Raw genomic sequence first — 14,207 nt, 5'->3', positions numbered from 1 at the left:
GCACGTACTCCCTCACCTGCTGTCTCTAAGATTCCCATTAAACCTCTTAGATTGTAAGCTCTTCGGGGCAGGGATTTCCTTTCCTAGTGTCTGATTTTGCTGCACTTATTGTATAATTATAATTCCCTGTACTGTATTCTTTGTGAAGCGCTGAGTACATTTGGCGCTATATAAATAAAGACATACAATACTGTACATTGTACAGATGCAGTCACGAGTATTAGAACACTTGCACCTTGGAGATTCTGGGGCAGTCTCACAGAAAATGCCTCAACATTGCCTCTCCTGGAAAGTTGTAGACCATTGTTGACTATGCTACAAAATATGTCAGAGCTGCTCTCTGTCCCGGTTCCACATTGCCCCATGTAATTACTTGACCTTTGCCCAGCGCTCACCCTGTAATGTGCACAGACGCTCGACAGGTTCCAGTTTGGACAGATCTTGCAAACTGGACACATGATGTACAATCCCTTACTGTTACATACTTCTGTCCTGAGGAGGAGGAGGAGAAGAGGAAAGAGAGGAGTAGTGAGAGAGGGACCAGAAACAGCAATCCAGGAAGAAATTGGTGGTACGGCTTGGTATATGGGACAGAATAATACTCATACCACAAGGAGATGGCTCTACGTACCCACTTAAAGGTGCAGTTCCGCCTGCATGTTTTTATTTGTTACAGTTGTTGCATGCACAATGCTGTATAGTAGTGTCTGTTTTGCCCTCATGTTATTTCTCTGCTCACTGAATTTTTTAATCAGTGTATTTCTTCCCTACAAAATGAGTTTACAATCTAAACTGTGTGGCTGCAAAACCCCTGTCATTTAGTGACACTAGCAGTACTCCACAAACCTGAACTAAAAAGATTAAAATAAGAACTGTTTTTAGAAGACCCCTTGTAGTCTGCATGGAAGATAGGTCAGTGCTGCCTGCTGGAGTGAAGAAAGTGAGGCTAAACAACAGGCATTCCCATGTGAACACTATACTTCAGGCTTTGGGCCTTTTGAGGGGAAAAAAAACACCTTTAATCAAATTAAAAAGAGCTTGGGAAAAAGGACATGGTTGGTAATCTGCTTTAACCTGCTACGTATGAGGAGCTTGCTATTTCTTTCGTGGGTGATCGGGTTGATTGCTTCTTCCATTTCTGGCCTCAGGGGCCCGGTTGCGTCATGTGACACAGAAGTGGCAGAGGTCCGTTGGCACACATTGCAAAGGTCATACTGGGGGAAATGCACCTGTAACCCATGTCCCCCCCCCCCCAGACACAGATAACATATCTAGGGTGTAGTGAGGGCTGGCTACATGTACTTGGGTGGTGCATAACTGCTGATAACAGGAGGGCCTGAGTCTCCCGCGGTGATGTTGGGGATAACAGGGACAGGCTTCTGGGGTAGATGCCTCCATCTTCTCTTTAGCAACGGTGCAGCGCCTCCATCCTCTATAAATTCCCAGAATGTGGGGTAGGATCCTTATAGAGAAGTTACCCTGGTCCCAGGGTGAATGCTCCAGAACACACACAAAGTCTGATGTAAAACCGCAATGTCTCTTTATTGTCTCTGATCACAGCAGCAGCACACAGTAGCAGCAGTTCAGATATCTTGGTATTCCTCCTCTCCTTCCCTCCAGTAATGTCTCCAGACAGGATGGTCTGGATGGGGCCTCAATACTCCTGCCTCCACCTTCACCAGGGTAGGCCCTGTGGGTGAGGCTAGATCTCCTGCCCCTCACCCCCTGAGCAGGGTGAGGGCATTGGTCCACCTCTATATAGGTCTGTCCTTATCTCCTCTTGGTCCTACAGCACTTCAGACCACACACTCTCCTCAGCTCCCATCTGATGCTCCCAGACTGACCAGCTACCCGCGCAGCTGTCACAGGGTCATCTCTCCTTTCTCTGGTTCAGCAGACACACTGCTCTCCAGAGACTCCAAACTCTCACAGGCTTGACAGGCAAGACTCAGCTCCATGCAGACCTGACTCGTCCAACCGTTCTCCAGAACTGACTCTCCGAACTCATATCCAAGACTGACATCACACACACAGGACAGCCCACTAAATAGACTCAGCCCCGCCCCCTATGATGTCAGCAGGACCTCCCCTCTGTCTAGCCTGCACAGAGCTCAGGGGCCTGCCTCTACCACATAGACGGGGCTTGGTGAGGTGGGAAAACCCATGGTCACTACTGGCGCCTGCCCTTACCAGGGCTTACTCCAGTAGTAGAAGGATAAGTAGCCCGTTCTGTTTACAGGGGGCTACACTCTCCCTCTGGTGGAATCCAATGGTCCCCACTTGGACTTACTTTTAGCAGAACCATCCTGCGTAGACAGACCTGGGAAAACAAACACAGTGCAAGACAGGTAATCTCTTGAGCCAACCACCAGGTGGCGTAACAGTAACAGTAGTCGGGTACTCCCAACAGGGAGAACCAACTAAGAATAATGCTTTGGGTCAGGCTTCCGCACTTTTCTTCCATTATGATCAGTTATGGTCACGTAAAATGACTGTACCGACCCAGACTCTGGCCGATAGATCACACTGTGCATGTATATGCACCGTCCTATACTCCAGACGCGGACCACCTCACTAATCTTGTCCTCATTATGGTAACCTGCCTTACCAAACTTGGTTCTTAAGTATTCTTGCACGGCTTCTCGGAGCCAACTTTCCCTGTTCTCCTCAATTTCTTGCATTATGGGTTCAGGCACATAAGGGTATTCGTACCCATGGGACTGCCTGTACCTAGCCACTATGACTCTGTCTGCTCAACTTCGTGAGTTTCTTATGGCGACCCGCCCTGCTTGGCAGTACCCAGAACTCTGGTTCTGTAGGGGCAATATCATCATACAAAATACTGGGGCCCTTGGGCAGAATGATCTTCTGCTCTATCTCCCGGTACCTGTGTTCTACTTCGTCCGCCACCTCCTGGGGAGTATAGGCACCTTCCGCCCACCAATGATCAACTATGTTGTTATGGATGAGTAAGAACCTGGTGCGGTCCATACCTGCGTGGTACCCAGTAAATAAGGGGGCCCACCACTTGTCGTGGTGCTCGTACTCTGATAAGGTGCTAGTGGTCTCTATCTCGGACTCTGCTTGGGATGAGACACCGGACGTCCCCGCCTCTGTAGAGCGCGAGCAATCTCTCCTCCCTTTGGCATTGATGTACACCGTTGGGTTCATCTTGTGAACCACTTCACTCACAGGCCCAGCCTCTGCTGTAGTATGGGACCCTCGGGCCCTCCCTCTAGCGCTCCGCTGCAGGCTGATGTCCTCGGGGTCCTCCGGAGTCATCTCGGACGCCATCTCCACCGCACTGGGAGTCACCACGGCCGTGGAACTGCTACGGGCCTCAGGCCGCACCAGCGCTCGCCGTCGGAAGGTGTCTGGACTCGTCTGCTCCTCTCCGGTAAGTGGACCACCATCTTTGTTACAGCTGGAGTGGTTCGTCGGTAGGCGCATCGCCACCGATGGGACGTCAACTTCCTCCTCCGAAGATATTACGATCGGCTCCTCCGCAAGGGAGTCACCGGGTTCTTGGGCGGTACCGCCAGTGGGTAGTGGTACGAAACGGGCTCGCTCCGGTACCTCCACTGCGGTCGCACTCTCCTCCGCCGACGGTTCTCTCGGCTCTGTAGCTGGCTGGGCCTTGGTTCTTACCGCATGGGTGAAATGGGGAACTAGGGCAGCATTGTCTTTCATCTCCACCACCTCCGTTAGTGTTCCCGGGGAGAGGCACCCCACGGGGTCTCGATCAGTGGCCATGGCTCGTTAGGCCACAGGTAAAGCGTGCCGCATTGAGGGCATCGCTCCGGGTATCCCGCAGTGGATGCACAGGCACCGGATATATTCGTGGCCCTCAACCTCCACTACCAGTAAGCCTCCTGGTAGCTGGTAAATCGTGGTGCTCAGTTCGGCCATATTTTGCTCAGGGGTGGAACAGTTCAATTGCTCAGCTCCGCTCTCTGTGAATGTCAGACAGAAATGAAGCTCCTCGCTCTCACTTCCTGTCCCTCCCTTCCCTGGGGAAGGCTCTCCTGATTGGCTCTCCTTGTGCCCCCTCCCTCTGGTGGAAAAAAGAGGCGGGGCACTCCTTCTTTCAGTGTGACGTGGCCTGGTTTGTTGGCCAGTCACAGCGCAGGTGGGTGGGCTTTCGGCTTTCGCGCCGCTCCTCTTGCAGGTGATCTGGGTTTGGTGCCAAACCCCTGCACATTTCTCGCACAGTCTCTTTGCACGATTCACGTGCGCGCTCCAGGATTGGCGGGTATCGCCATTTTACTTCACCTGCTAACTGCTGGGCCGTGGATGGCGTGTTTGTCGCCATTTTGGATTCTTTCTTGCTCCGCGGAGCACATGTAGTGACGGCCGCCATCTTTGATGAGCCCTCCAAATTTATGAGTTCACTATTCTCAGTGTCTAGTGCATAACTCGTACCTAGACACTGACTGACCTCCACTTGCTCACTGAACACTCTCTGCATGCTTTTTGATGCTATTGTGACTGTTGCCCACGGATATGATGTATGGCATACCCCAGGCTAGGCAGAACGCCTTCTCTATGCACTGTACTCTGTGACTGTTCCTGCAAGTACTCTGTGGTGCGTTTTATGTGGGTGCTAGCTAGTGTACCGGGCATCTCCCTAAGTACGGGCATCCCTACTTTTGGCCACTCATAGTGCGGGCCCTGGGCCATGGTCCCTGGACAAGTTAACAGGCTAACCCCCCAGTTGCCTCACACTACCTGCCTCAAGGAACTAGAACAGCTATAGCTTGGCACCCATCTTACGACACCCTCTTAGGGCACCCAGGGCGTACTGTGCGGGAGTCCACGCTTCCCTGACTACCCCTGGTATGACATGCCCTACTTTCTCCAGCACTTGCACGGAAAGTGCACTTCACTCCTCCCGTTCTGCTTCGCTGAAAGCCTGTCCTGTTTGGGCTCTCAGCAGCACCTCCAAATGTAACCCATGTCCCCCCCTCCCAGACACAGATAGCATATCTAGGGTGTAGTGAGGGCTGGCTACATGTACTTGGGTGGTGCATACCTGCTGATAACAGGAGGGCCTGAGTCTCCCGCGGTGATGTTGGGGATAACAGGGACCGGCTTCTGGGGTAGATGCCTCCATCTTCTCTTTAGCAACGGTGCAGCGCCTCCATCCTCTATAAATTCCCAGAATGTGGGGTAGGATCCTTATAGAGAAGTTACCCTGGTCCCAGGGTGAATGCTCCAGAACACACACAAAGTCTGATGTAAAACCGCAATGTCTCTTTATTGTCTCTGATCACAGCAGCAGCACACAGTAGCAGCAGTTCAGATATCTTGGTATTCCTCCTCTCCTTCCCTCCAGTAATGTCTCCAGACAGGATGGTCTGGATGGGGCCTCAATACTCCTGCCTCCACCTTCACCAGGGTAGGCCCTGTGGGTGAGGCTAGATCTCCTGCCCCTCACCCCCTGAGCAGGGTGAGGGCATTGGTCCACCTCTATATAGGTCTGTCCTTATCTCCTCTTGGTCCTACAGCACTTCAGACCACACACTCTCCTCAGCTCCCATCTGATGCTCCCAGACTGACCAGCTACCCGCGCAGCTGTCACAGGGTCATCTCTCCTTTCTCTGGTTCAGCAGACACACTGCTCTCCAGAGACTCCAAACTCTCACAGGCTTGACAGGCAAGACTCAGCTCCATGCAGACCTGACTCGTCCAACCGTTCTCCAGAACTGACTCTCCGAACTCATATCCAAGACTGACATCACACACACAGGACAGCCCACTAAATAGACTCAGCCCCGCCCCCTATGATGTCAGCAGGACCTCCCCTCTGTCTAGCCTGCACAGAGCTCAGGGGCCTGCCTCTACCACATAGACGGGGCTTGGTGAGGTGGGAAAACCCATGGTCACTACTGGCGCCTGCCCTTACCAGGGCTTACTCCAGTAGTAGAAGGATAAGTAGCCCGTTCTGTTTACAGGGGGCTACACTCTCCCTCTGGTGGAATCCAATGGTCCCCACTTGGACTTACTTTTAGCAGAACCATCCTGCGTAGACAGACCTGGGAAAACAAACACAGTGCAAGACAGGTAATCTCTTGAGCCAACCACCAGGTGGCGTAACAGTAACAGTAGTCGGGTACTCCCAACAGGGAGAACCAACTAAGAATAATGCTTTGGGTCAGGCTTCCGCACTTTTCTTCCATTATGATCAGTTATGGTCACGTAAAATGACTGTACCGACCCAGACTCTGGCCGATAGATCACACTGTGCATGTATATGCACCGTCCTATACTCCAGACGCGGACCACCTCACTAATCTTGTCCTCATTATGGTAACCTGCCTTACCAAACTTGGTTCTTAAGTATTCTTGCACGGCTTCTCGGAGCCAACTTTCCCTGTTCTCCTCAATTTCTTGCATTATGGGTTCAGGCACATAAGGGTATTCGTACCCATGGGACTGCCTGTACCTAGCCACTATGACTCTGTCTGCTCAACTTCGTGAGTTTCTTATGGCGACCCGCCCTGCTTGGCAGTACCCAGAACTCTGGTTCTGTAGGGGCAATATCATCATACAAAATACTGGGGCCCTTGGGCAGAATGATCTTCTGCTCTATCTCCCGGTACCTGTGTTCTACTTCGTCCGCCACCTCCTGGGGAGTATAGGCACCTTCCGCCCACCAATGATCAACTATGTTGTTATGGATGAGTAAGAACCTGGTGCGGTCCATACCTGCGTGGTACCCAGTAAATAAGGGGGCCCACCACTTGTCGTGGTGCTCGTACTCTGATAAGGTGCTAGTGGTCTCTATCTCGGACTCTGCTTGGGATGAGACACCGGACGTCCCCGCCTCTGTAGAGCGCGAGCAATCTCTCCTCCCTTTGGCATTGATGTACACCGTTGGGTTCATCTTGTGAACCACTTCACTCACAGGCCCAGCCTCTGCTGTAGTATGGGACCCTCGGGCCCTCCCTCTAGCGCTCCGCTGCAGGCTGATGTCCTCGGGGTCCTCCGGAGTCATCTCGGACGCCATCTCCACCGCACTGGGAGTCACCACGGCCGTGGAACTGCTACGGGCCTCAGGCCGCACCAGCGCTCGCCGTCGGAAGGTGTCTGGACTCGTCTGCTCCTCTCCGGTAAGTGGACCACCATCTTTGTTACAGCTGGAGTGGTTCGTCGGTAGGCGCATCGCCACCGATGGGACGTCAACTTCCTCCTCCGAAGATATTACGATCGGCTCCTCCGCAAGGGAGTCACCGGGTTCTTGGGCGGTACCGCCAGTGGGTAGTGGTACGAAACGGGCTCGCTCCGGTACCTCCACTGCGGTCGCACTCTCCTCCGCCGACGGTTCTCTCGGCTCTGTAGCTGGCTGGGCCTTGGTTCTTACCGCATGGGTGAAATGGGGAACTAGGGCAGCATTGTCTTTCATCTCCACCACCTCCGTTAGTGTTCCCGGGGAGAGGCACCCCACGGGGTCTCGATCAGTGGCCATGGCTCGTTAGGCCACAGGTAAAGCGTGCCGCATTGAGGGCATCGCTCCGGGTATCCCGCAGTGGATGCACAGGCACCGGATATATTCGTGGCCCTCAACCTCCACTACCAGTAAGCCTCCTGGTAGCTGGTAAATCGTGGTGCTCAGTTCGGCCATATTTTGCTCAGGGGTGGAACAGTTCAATTGCTCAGCTCCGCTCTCTGTGAATGTCAGACAGAAATGAAGCTCCTCGCTCTCACTTCCTGTCCCTCCCTTCCCTGGGGAAGGCTCTCCTGATTGGCTCTCCTTGTGCCCCCTCCCTCTGGTGGAAAAAAGAGGCGGGGCACTCCTTCTTTCAGTGTGACGTGGCCTGGTTTGTTGGCCAGTCACAGCGCAGGTGGGTGGGCTTTCGGCTTTCGCGCCGCTCCTCTTGCAGGTGATCTGGGTTTGGTGCCAAACCCCTGCACATTTCTCGCACAGTCTCTTTGCACGATTCACGTGCGCGCTCCAGGATTGGCGGGTATCGCCATTTTACTTCACCTGCTAACTGCTGGGCCGTGGATGGCGTGTTTGTCGCCATTTTGGATTCTTTCTTGCTCCGCGGAGCACATGTAGTGACGGCCGCCATCTTTGATGAGCCCTCCAAATTTATGAGTTCACTATTCTCAGTGTCTAGTGCATAACTCGTACCTAGACACTGACTGACCTCCACTTGCTCACTGAACACTCTCTGCATGCTTTTTGATGCTATTGTGACTGTTGCCCACGGATATGATGTATGGCATACCCCAGGCTAGGCAGAACGCCTTCTCTATGCACTGTACTCTGTGACTGTTCCTGCAAGTACTCTGTGGTGCGTTTTATGTGGGTGCTAGCTAGTGTACCGGGCATCTCCCTAAGTACGGGCATCCCTACTTTTGGCCACTCATAGTGCGGGCCCTGGGCCATGGTCCCTGGACAAGTTAACAGGCTAACCCCCCAGTTGCCTCACACTACCTGCCTCAAGGAACTAGAACAGCTATAGCTTGGCACCCATCTTACGACACCCTCTTAGGGCACCCAGGGCGTACTGTGCGGGAGTCCACGCTTCCCTGACTACCCCTGGTATGACATGCCCTACTTTCTCCAGCACTTGCACGGAAAGTGCACTTCACTCCTCCCGTTCTGCTTCGCTGAAAGCCTGTCCTGTTTGGGCTCTCAGCAGCACCTCCAAATGTAACCCATGTCCCCCCCTCCCAGACACAGATAGCATATCTAGGGTGTAGTGAGGGCTGGCTACATGTACTTGGGTGGTGCATACCTGCTGATAACAGGAGGGCCTGAGTCTCCCGCGGTGATGTTGGGGATAACAGGGACCGGCTTCTGGGGTAGATGCCTCCATCTTCTCTTTAGCAACGGTGCAGCGCCTCCATCCTCTATAAATTCCCAGAATGTGGGGTAGGATCCTTATAGAGAAGTTACCCTGGTCCCAGGGTGAATGCTCCAGAACACACACAAAGTCTGATGTAAAACCGCAATGTCTCTTTATTGTCTCTGATCACAGCAGCAGCACACAGTAGCAGCAGTTCAGATATCTTGGTATTCCTCCTCTCCTTCCCTCCAGTAATGTCTCCAGACAGGATGGTCTGGATGGGGCCTCAATACCTCTGCCTCCACCTCCACCAGGTTAGGCCCTGTGGGTGAGGCTAGATCTCCTGCCCCTCACCCCCTGAGCAGGGTGAGGGCATTGGTCCACCTCTATATAGGTCTGTCCTTATCTCCTCTTGGTCCTACAGCACTTCAGACCACACACTCTCCTCAGCTCCCATCTGATGCTCCCAGACTGACCAGCTACCCGCGCAGCTGTCACAGGGTCATCTCTCCTTTCTCTGGTTCAGCAGACACACTGCTCTCCAGAGACTCCAAACTCTCACAGGCTTGACAGGCAAGACTCAGCTCCATGCAGACCTGACTCCTCCAACCGTTCTCCAGAACTGACTCTCCGAACTCATATCCAAGACTGACATCACACACACACAGGACAGCCCACTAAATAGACTCAGCCCTGCCCCCTATGATGTCAGCAGGACCTCCCCTCTGTCTAGCCTGCACAGAGCTCAGGGGCCTGCCTCTACCACATAGGCGGGGCTTGGTGAGGGAGGAAAACCCATGTTCACTACTGGCACCTGCCCTTACCAGGGATTACTCCAGTAGTAGAAGGATAAGTAGCCTGTTCTGTTTACAGGGGGCTACACACCTTTAAAAACGATGCGGCTGTGAGATAATACATGAAGATTCCTTTGAAGGTGTGTCATTTATTGGAGTCTGGAGAGTGGGCGTCCCTGTGGGTTTGGGAATGAGGGTAGGCAGTGGTGGGGTTTAGTCCACGCTCAGACTGCACTCACCTCGGTCTCACATGAAAAAGGCAACCTGCCCTTAACGCTTCCCACTCGCCCCACTGCGCTGAATAAAAGGAGCACACTCAGTGAGCCCAGCGTCGGAATCAGTTATTTGGACAGGGTTGGCCTCCGCCGACGTCCGGCCACAGAGGGACAATCCGCCACAGCCGCTGGACACTCAGCCGCCCGATACTTTGCCAACGTAAGTTAATAGAAGCATCAATTTAGCGGTTAAGGGGTTAAGGATAGGGGTTACATTTTTAGGACAGGAGATTAGGGTCCGGGGTTAAGGTTTTAGGGTAGGGGGTAGCATTGGTATTAAGGGTTAAGATTAGGATTTTTTTAGGGTAACTGCACCGACACACTTTATTCGAGCAAATACCCAGTATGTACCTGGCAGATACCTGGAATGCGCCGCTCCTCACCTCTGGCAAGCCCCGTTGCGTTTGCCTTCCCAGCCTGGGTTCATGCCTGGCTGACGGGCGGCTGATCTGTTAAATGATAATGATTAGGATTTAATAGGCTGCAATGCTTCCCGTGTCTACCAGATGGCATAAATTCATGAATTGTAAAGCAGTATATATATATATATATACTGTGCAGTATTGCAGCCAGCGGGAATAAAATGCTTCAATCCCTGCTTGGAAAATACCTCAATGCACTCGGGCAGAAAACAGTCACAAACCTCAATACACCCGGGTATACCCGAATTCGTGGGACTAGCCGAGCTCGAATAAAGTGTGTCGCCAGTGTAAGGTTAGGGACTTCCCTTGGTGGCGAAAGGTCGCTGCAGCGAGGGGAGTAGCAGCTAAACCGCAGACGGAGATTTGGCCACGGCAAAACAGCCACGGCCAAATGTCCATTACTGCCAAGTGGTTCTCAACTTCCGGCAGATTCTATATTTGTAAGTTACATGGATCTGTTACCCACACACAACCCTCTCGCCCCATTCATTGCCACATTGATGATCCCTCTCTCCCTTGGAATGTCCTCTTTCACTCTCTAACCTCTTCTTTTAGCTTTCAACAGTGGACTGCAGCCAGCACCCACAAACATGGCCACTAGCTAGACCTGGTTTTCACTAAAAACTTCTCTCTGATTTCTCCATTTCCTCTCTCTGACAATCACCTCATCTCATTTTCTCTCTCTCGCTTCTCCCCTTCTCCATCTCCATCTCCCCCTCGTTTCTACAGAAACCTGCACTCTATTAACCTACCAGCTTTACGCTCCTCCCTCTCCTCTCTCAGCTCTGCTCCAGACCCTGACAACCTGTTCAGCAACTACAACTCTACCTTATCCTCCCCTCTTGATCTACATGCCCCGCTTTCTCTGCCGTCCTCGCCCTTCTAACCCTGGCTAAATTACCACACACGCATGCTGCGTTCCTCCACTCGTTTCTCTGAACACCTCTGGAGGAAATCTCACACTCTCGCAGACTTCCTTCACTACAAATGTATGCTATCCTGTTTCAACTCTGCCCTCTCTCAAGCTAAACAAACCTACTTTTCTTCACTAATCAACACGCACAAGTTTAACCCACGCCGACTCTTCTCTGTATGACCCTCTACTCAAGCCACCCTCAGCTGCCTCTTGTTCCTCCATCTCACCTCAGGACTTTGCTGACTATTTTAAGGAAAAGGTGGAATCCATACGTCAGAACATCCTCTCTCTATTCCCCTCCCATCCTACACCACTTCCTACTGCTGCGGCACAGTTTATTCGAGCATTTGCCCGTTCTGTGCCGCAGCAGTAGCCTGGCGCGCGCCCGAGTGTGACGGGCGCACGCCGAAGCAGCGGAAGAGCGCCCTCCGATCGGGGCGCTCTCCCTACCGCTGCCGGGTCCGCCGGGTCCCCCGGAACCCCCTGCAGCTGTCCCGCGATCGCGGGACACCAGGGCTCCCTCGGGGAGCCCCTGGACACGCGTGCAGGGGGCGCACGCTCCCGATGACGCGTGACCGCGCGTCTATGACACGCGGCACGCCGAGGGGCGGCCACTAGCAAGCCGGGAGATTTCCCGGCTTGCGGTACCGACCACACTTCAATAAAGTGTGTCGGTAGTGTAAATCTCCTCCTGCCTTCCTTGACTCTTTCTGCTGTCTCAGAGTAGGATGTGTCACTGCTGATCTCCTCTTCTCCCTCTACCACTTGCCCTCTTGACCCTATTCCCTCCCATCTCCTAAAACCCCTTGCTCCTACTATAATCCCCACACACACACACACACACATTTTTTACTCCTCCCTCTACTCTGGTACCTTTCCCTCCTCCTTCAAACATGCAACAGTTATACCATTACTGAAAAACAGCAAGCTTGACCCTACCTGTCTTTCTAACTATCGACCGGTCTCCCTCCTGCCTTATGCCTCTAAACACCATGAAAGTCTTGTATTCTTTTGCTTGCTCCACTGTCAACACCTATTCTCTCCTAGACCCTCTACAATCTGGCTTCTGCACTGCTCACTTGACTGAAATAGCCCTCAGTAAAATAACTAATGACCTCCATGCTGCCAAAGACAGAGGTCATTACACTCTGCTCATATTACTTGACCTCTCTGCAACATTTGACACCATGGACCACCCTCTTCCCCTTCACATTCTCCATACTCTTGGTATTCGAAACAAAGCTCTATCCTGGATCTCCTCTTACCTCTCCCATCGTACTTTCAGTGTCTCTTCTGCTAACAACTTCTCTATCCTGGGACCTCTTCTCTTTTCTCTGTACACACTTTCTCTCTGTGACCTAATCACATCTCTTGGGTTTAAATATCACCTCTATGCTGATGACACAAATTTACTTTTCAACCCCCGACCTTACTCCTGTACAGACCAAAGTTTCTGAATGTCTCTCTGCGAGATGATCCTGGATGGCCCTCCGCCGACTTAAACTTAACATGGCAAAAACAGAGCTCCTAATACTTCCTCCCAAATCTGGCCCTACTGCCTACTACCTCCTTCCACATTACTTGTTGAAAGCACTGTCATTTACCCAATAGCCCAAGCACGCTGCCTAAGGGTCACACTCTACTCCTCTCTCACATTCTCCTCTCACATTCAAAACGTATCTAAAACCTGTCGTTTTTTTTCCTCCACAGTATTACAAAGGTACACCCTTTCCTCTGTTGCTCGACAGCTAAAACTCTGACTCAGGCCCTCATTCTCTCCCGTCCCGATTGCTGTAACCTCCTGCTGTCCGGCCTTCCTGCCTCTCACCTGTCTCCCCTACAATCTATCCTAAACGCTGCTGCCGGAATCACTCTACTCTTTCCTAGATCTGTCTCAGCGTCTCCCCTGTTGAATCCCTCTCCTGGCTTCCTATCAAATCACACATCTCACTCAATTCTCCTCCTCAATTTTAAAGCTTTACACTCTTCTGCTCCTCCTTACATCTCTGCTCTAATTTCTCGTTATGCACCATCCAGACTCTTGCGTTCTGCTCAAGGATGTCTTCTCTCTACCCCCTTTGTATCTAAAGCACTCTCCCACCTTAAACCTCTCTCACTGACTGCCCCAACCCTGGAATGCCCCTCCCCTCAATACCCGACTAGCACCCTCGTTATCCACCTTTAAGACCCACTTGCTTAAAGAAGCATATGAGTAGCACCGTGGCTAATACTATACACATGATACATAAAGCTTGGCCCCCTGCAGACGCACTTACCAGAACTCCCTCCTACTGTCTCTGTACGTTCTTCCTACCTACCAATTAGATTGTGAGCTCTTCAGAGCAGGGACTCCTCTTCCTTAATGTTACTTTTATGTCTGAAGCACTTATTCCCATGATCTGTTATTTGTCATTTTTTATTTGATTACCACATGTATTACTACTGTGAAGCGCTATGTACATTAATAGCGCTATATAAATAAAGACATACAGTACATACATACATTCAGGGCCATATAACCTAAACAGTGCTCAGCTGAAAGAGTTGCTTAGTTATTGAGGCTTTCAACGTGTAAACGACATACGCCCGGCACCACCCTCTACTGCAATATAAGGTTCTTATCCGTCACGTGTCCCCTTATCTGATGCACTCTTTGTAACACTCTATGGGGCAGATTAATAAAGCGTCCATAAGGGTTAGACCAGGGCTGGGCAACTCCAGTCCTCAAGGGCCACCAGCAGGCAGGATCTTCAGGATTTCAATCGTAACTGAGACACCTGTGCTAAGGCAGGGACATCCGGAAAACCTGACCTATTGTTGGCCCTTGAGGACTGGAGTTGGCCAGCCTTGGGTTAGACCATTCATACAAAGGCGATCCTTTAATAAGGTGGCAGGGATGTATGCTACTTTGACTCCCTCACTTTGCCATTTGTTGCAGCCGCCTCTAGCAGCAAGGGGTTAATATTGATAAACCTGATGCCATGGCACAGACAAGGTGACAC

The 14,207-nt window shown here is 52.0% G+C and overlaps 1 protein-coding gene across 2 annotated transcripts in view; it reads right to left on the bottom strand.

The window, feature by feature from the left end:
* Positions 1–14,207, bottom strand: part of ANO7 (anoctamin 7) — a 291,143-nt gene that overhangs the window by 131,111 nt on the left and 145,825 nt on the right. For both annotated transcript variants that reach the window (XM_075569552.1, XM_075569553.1), the window contains one exon: positions 396–492. In XM_075569552.1, the coding sequence (XP_075425667.1) occupies positions 396–492 (97 nt within the window). The remainder of the gene's footprint in view (positions 1–395; positions 493–14,207) is intronic.

Source organism: Ascaphus truei, chromosome 14 (assembly GCF_040206685.1).
Source record: "Ascaphus truei isolate aAscTru1 chromosome 14, aAscTru1.hap1, whole genome shotgun sequence".
In the NCBI taxonomy this organism is placed as follows: Eukaryota; Metazoa; Chordata; class Amphibia; order Anura; family Ascaphidae; genus Ascaphus; species Ascaphus truei.
Note: the sequence above shows the minus strand (reverse complement) of the source record. Positions and strands in the feature narration are given on the sequence as shown.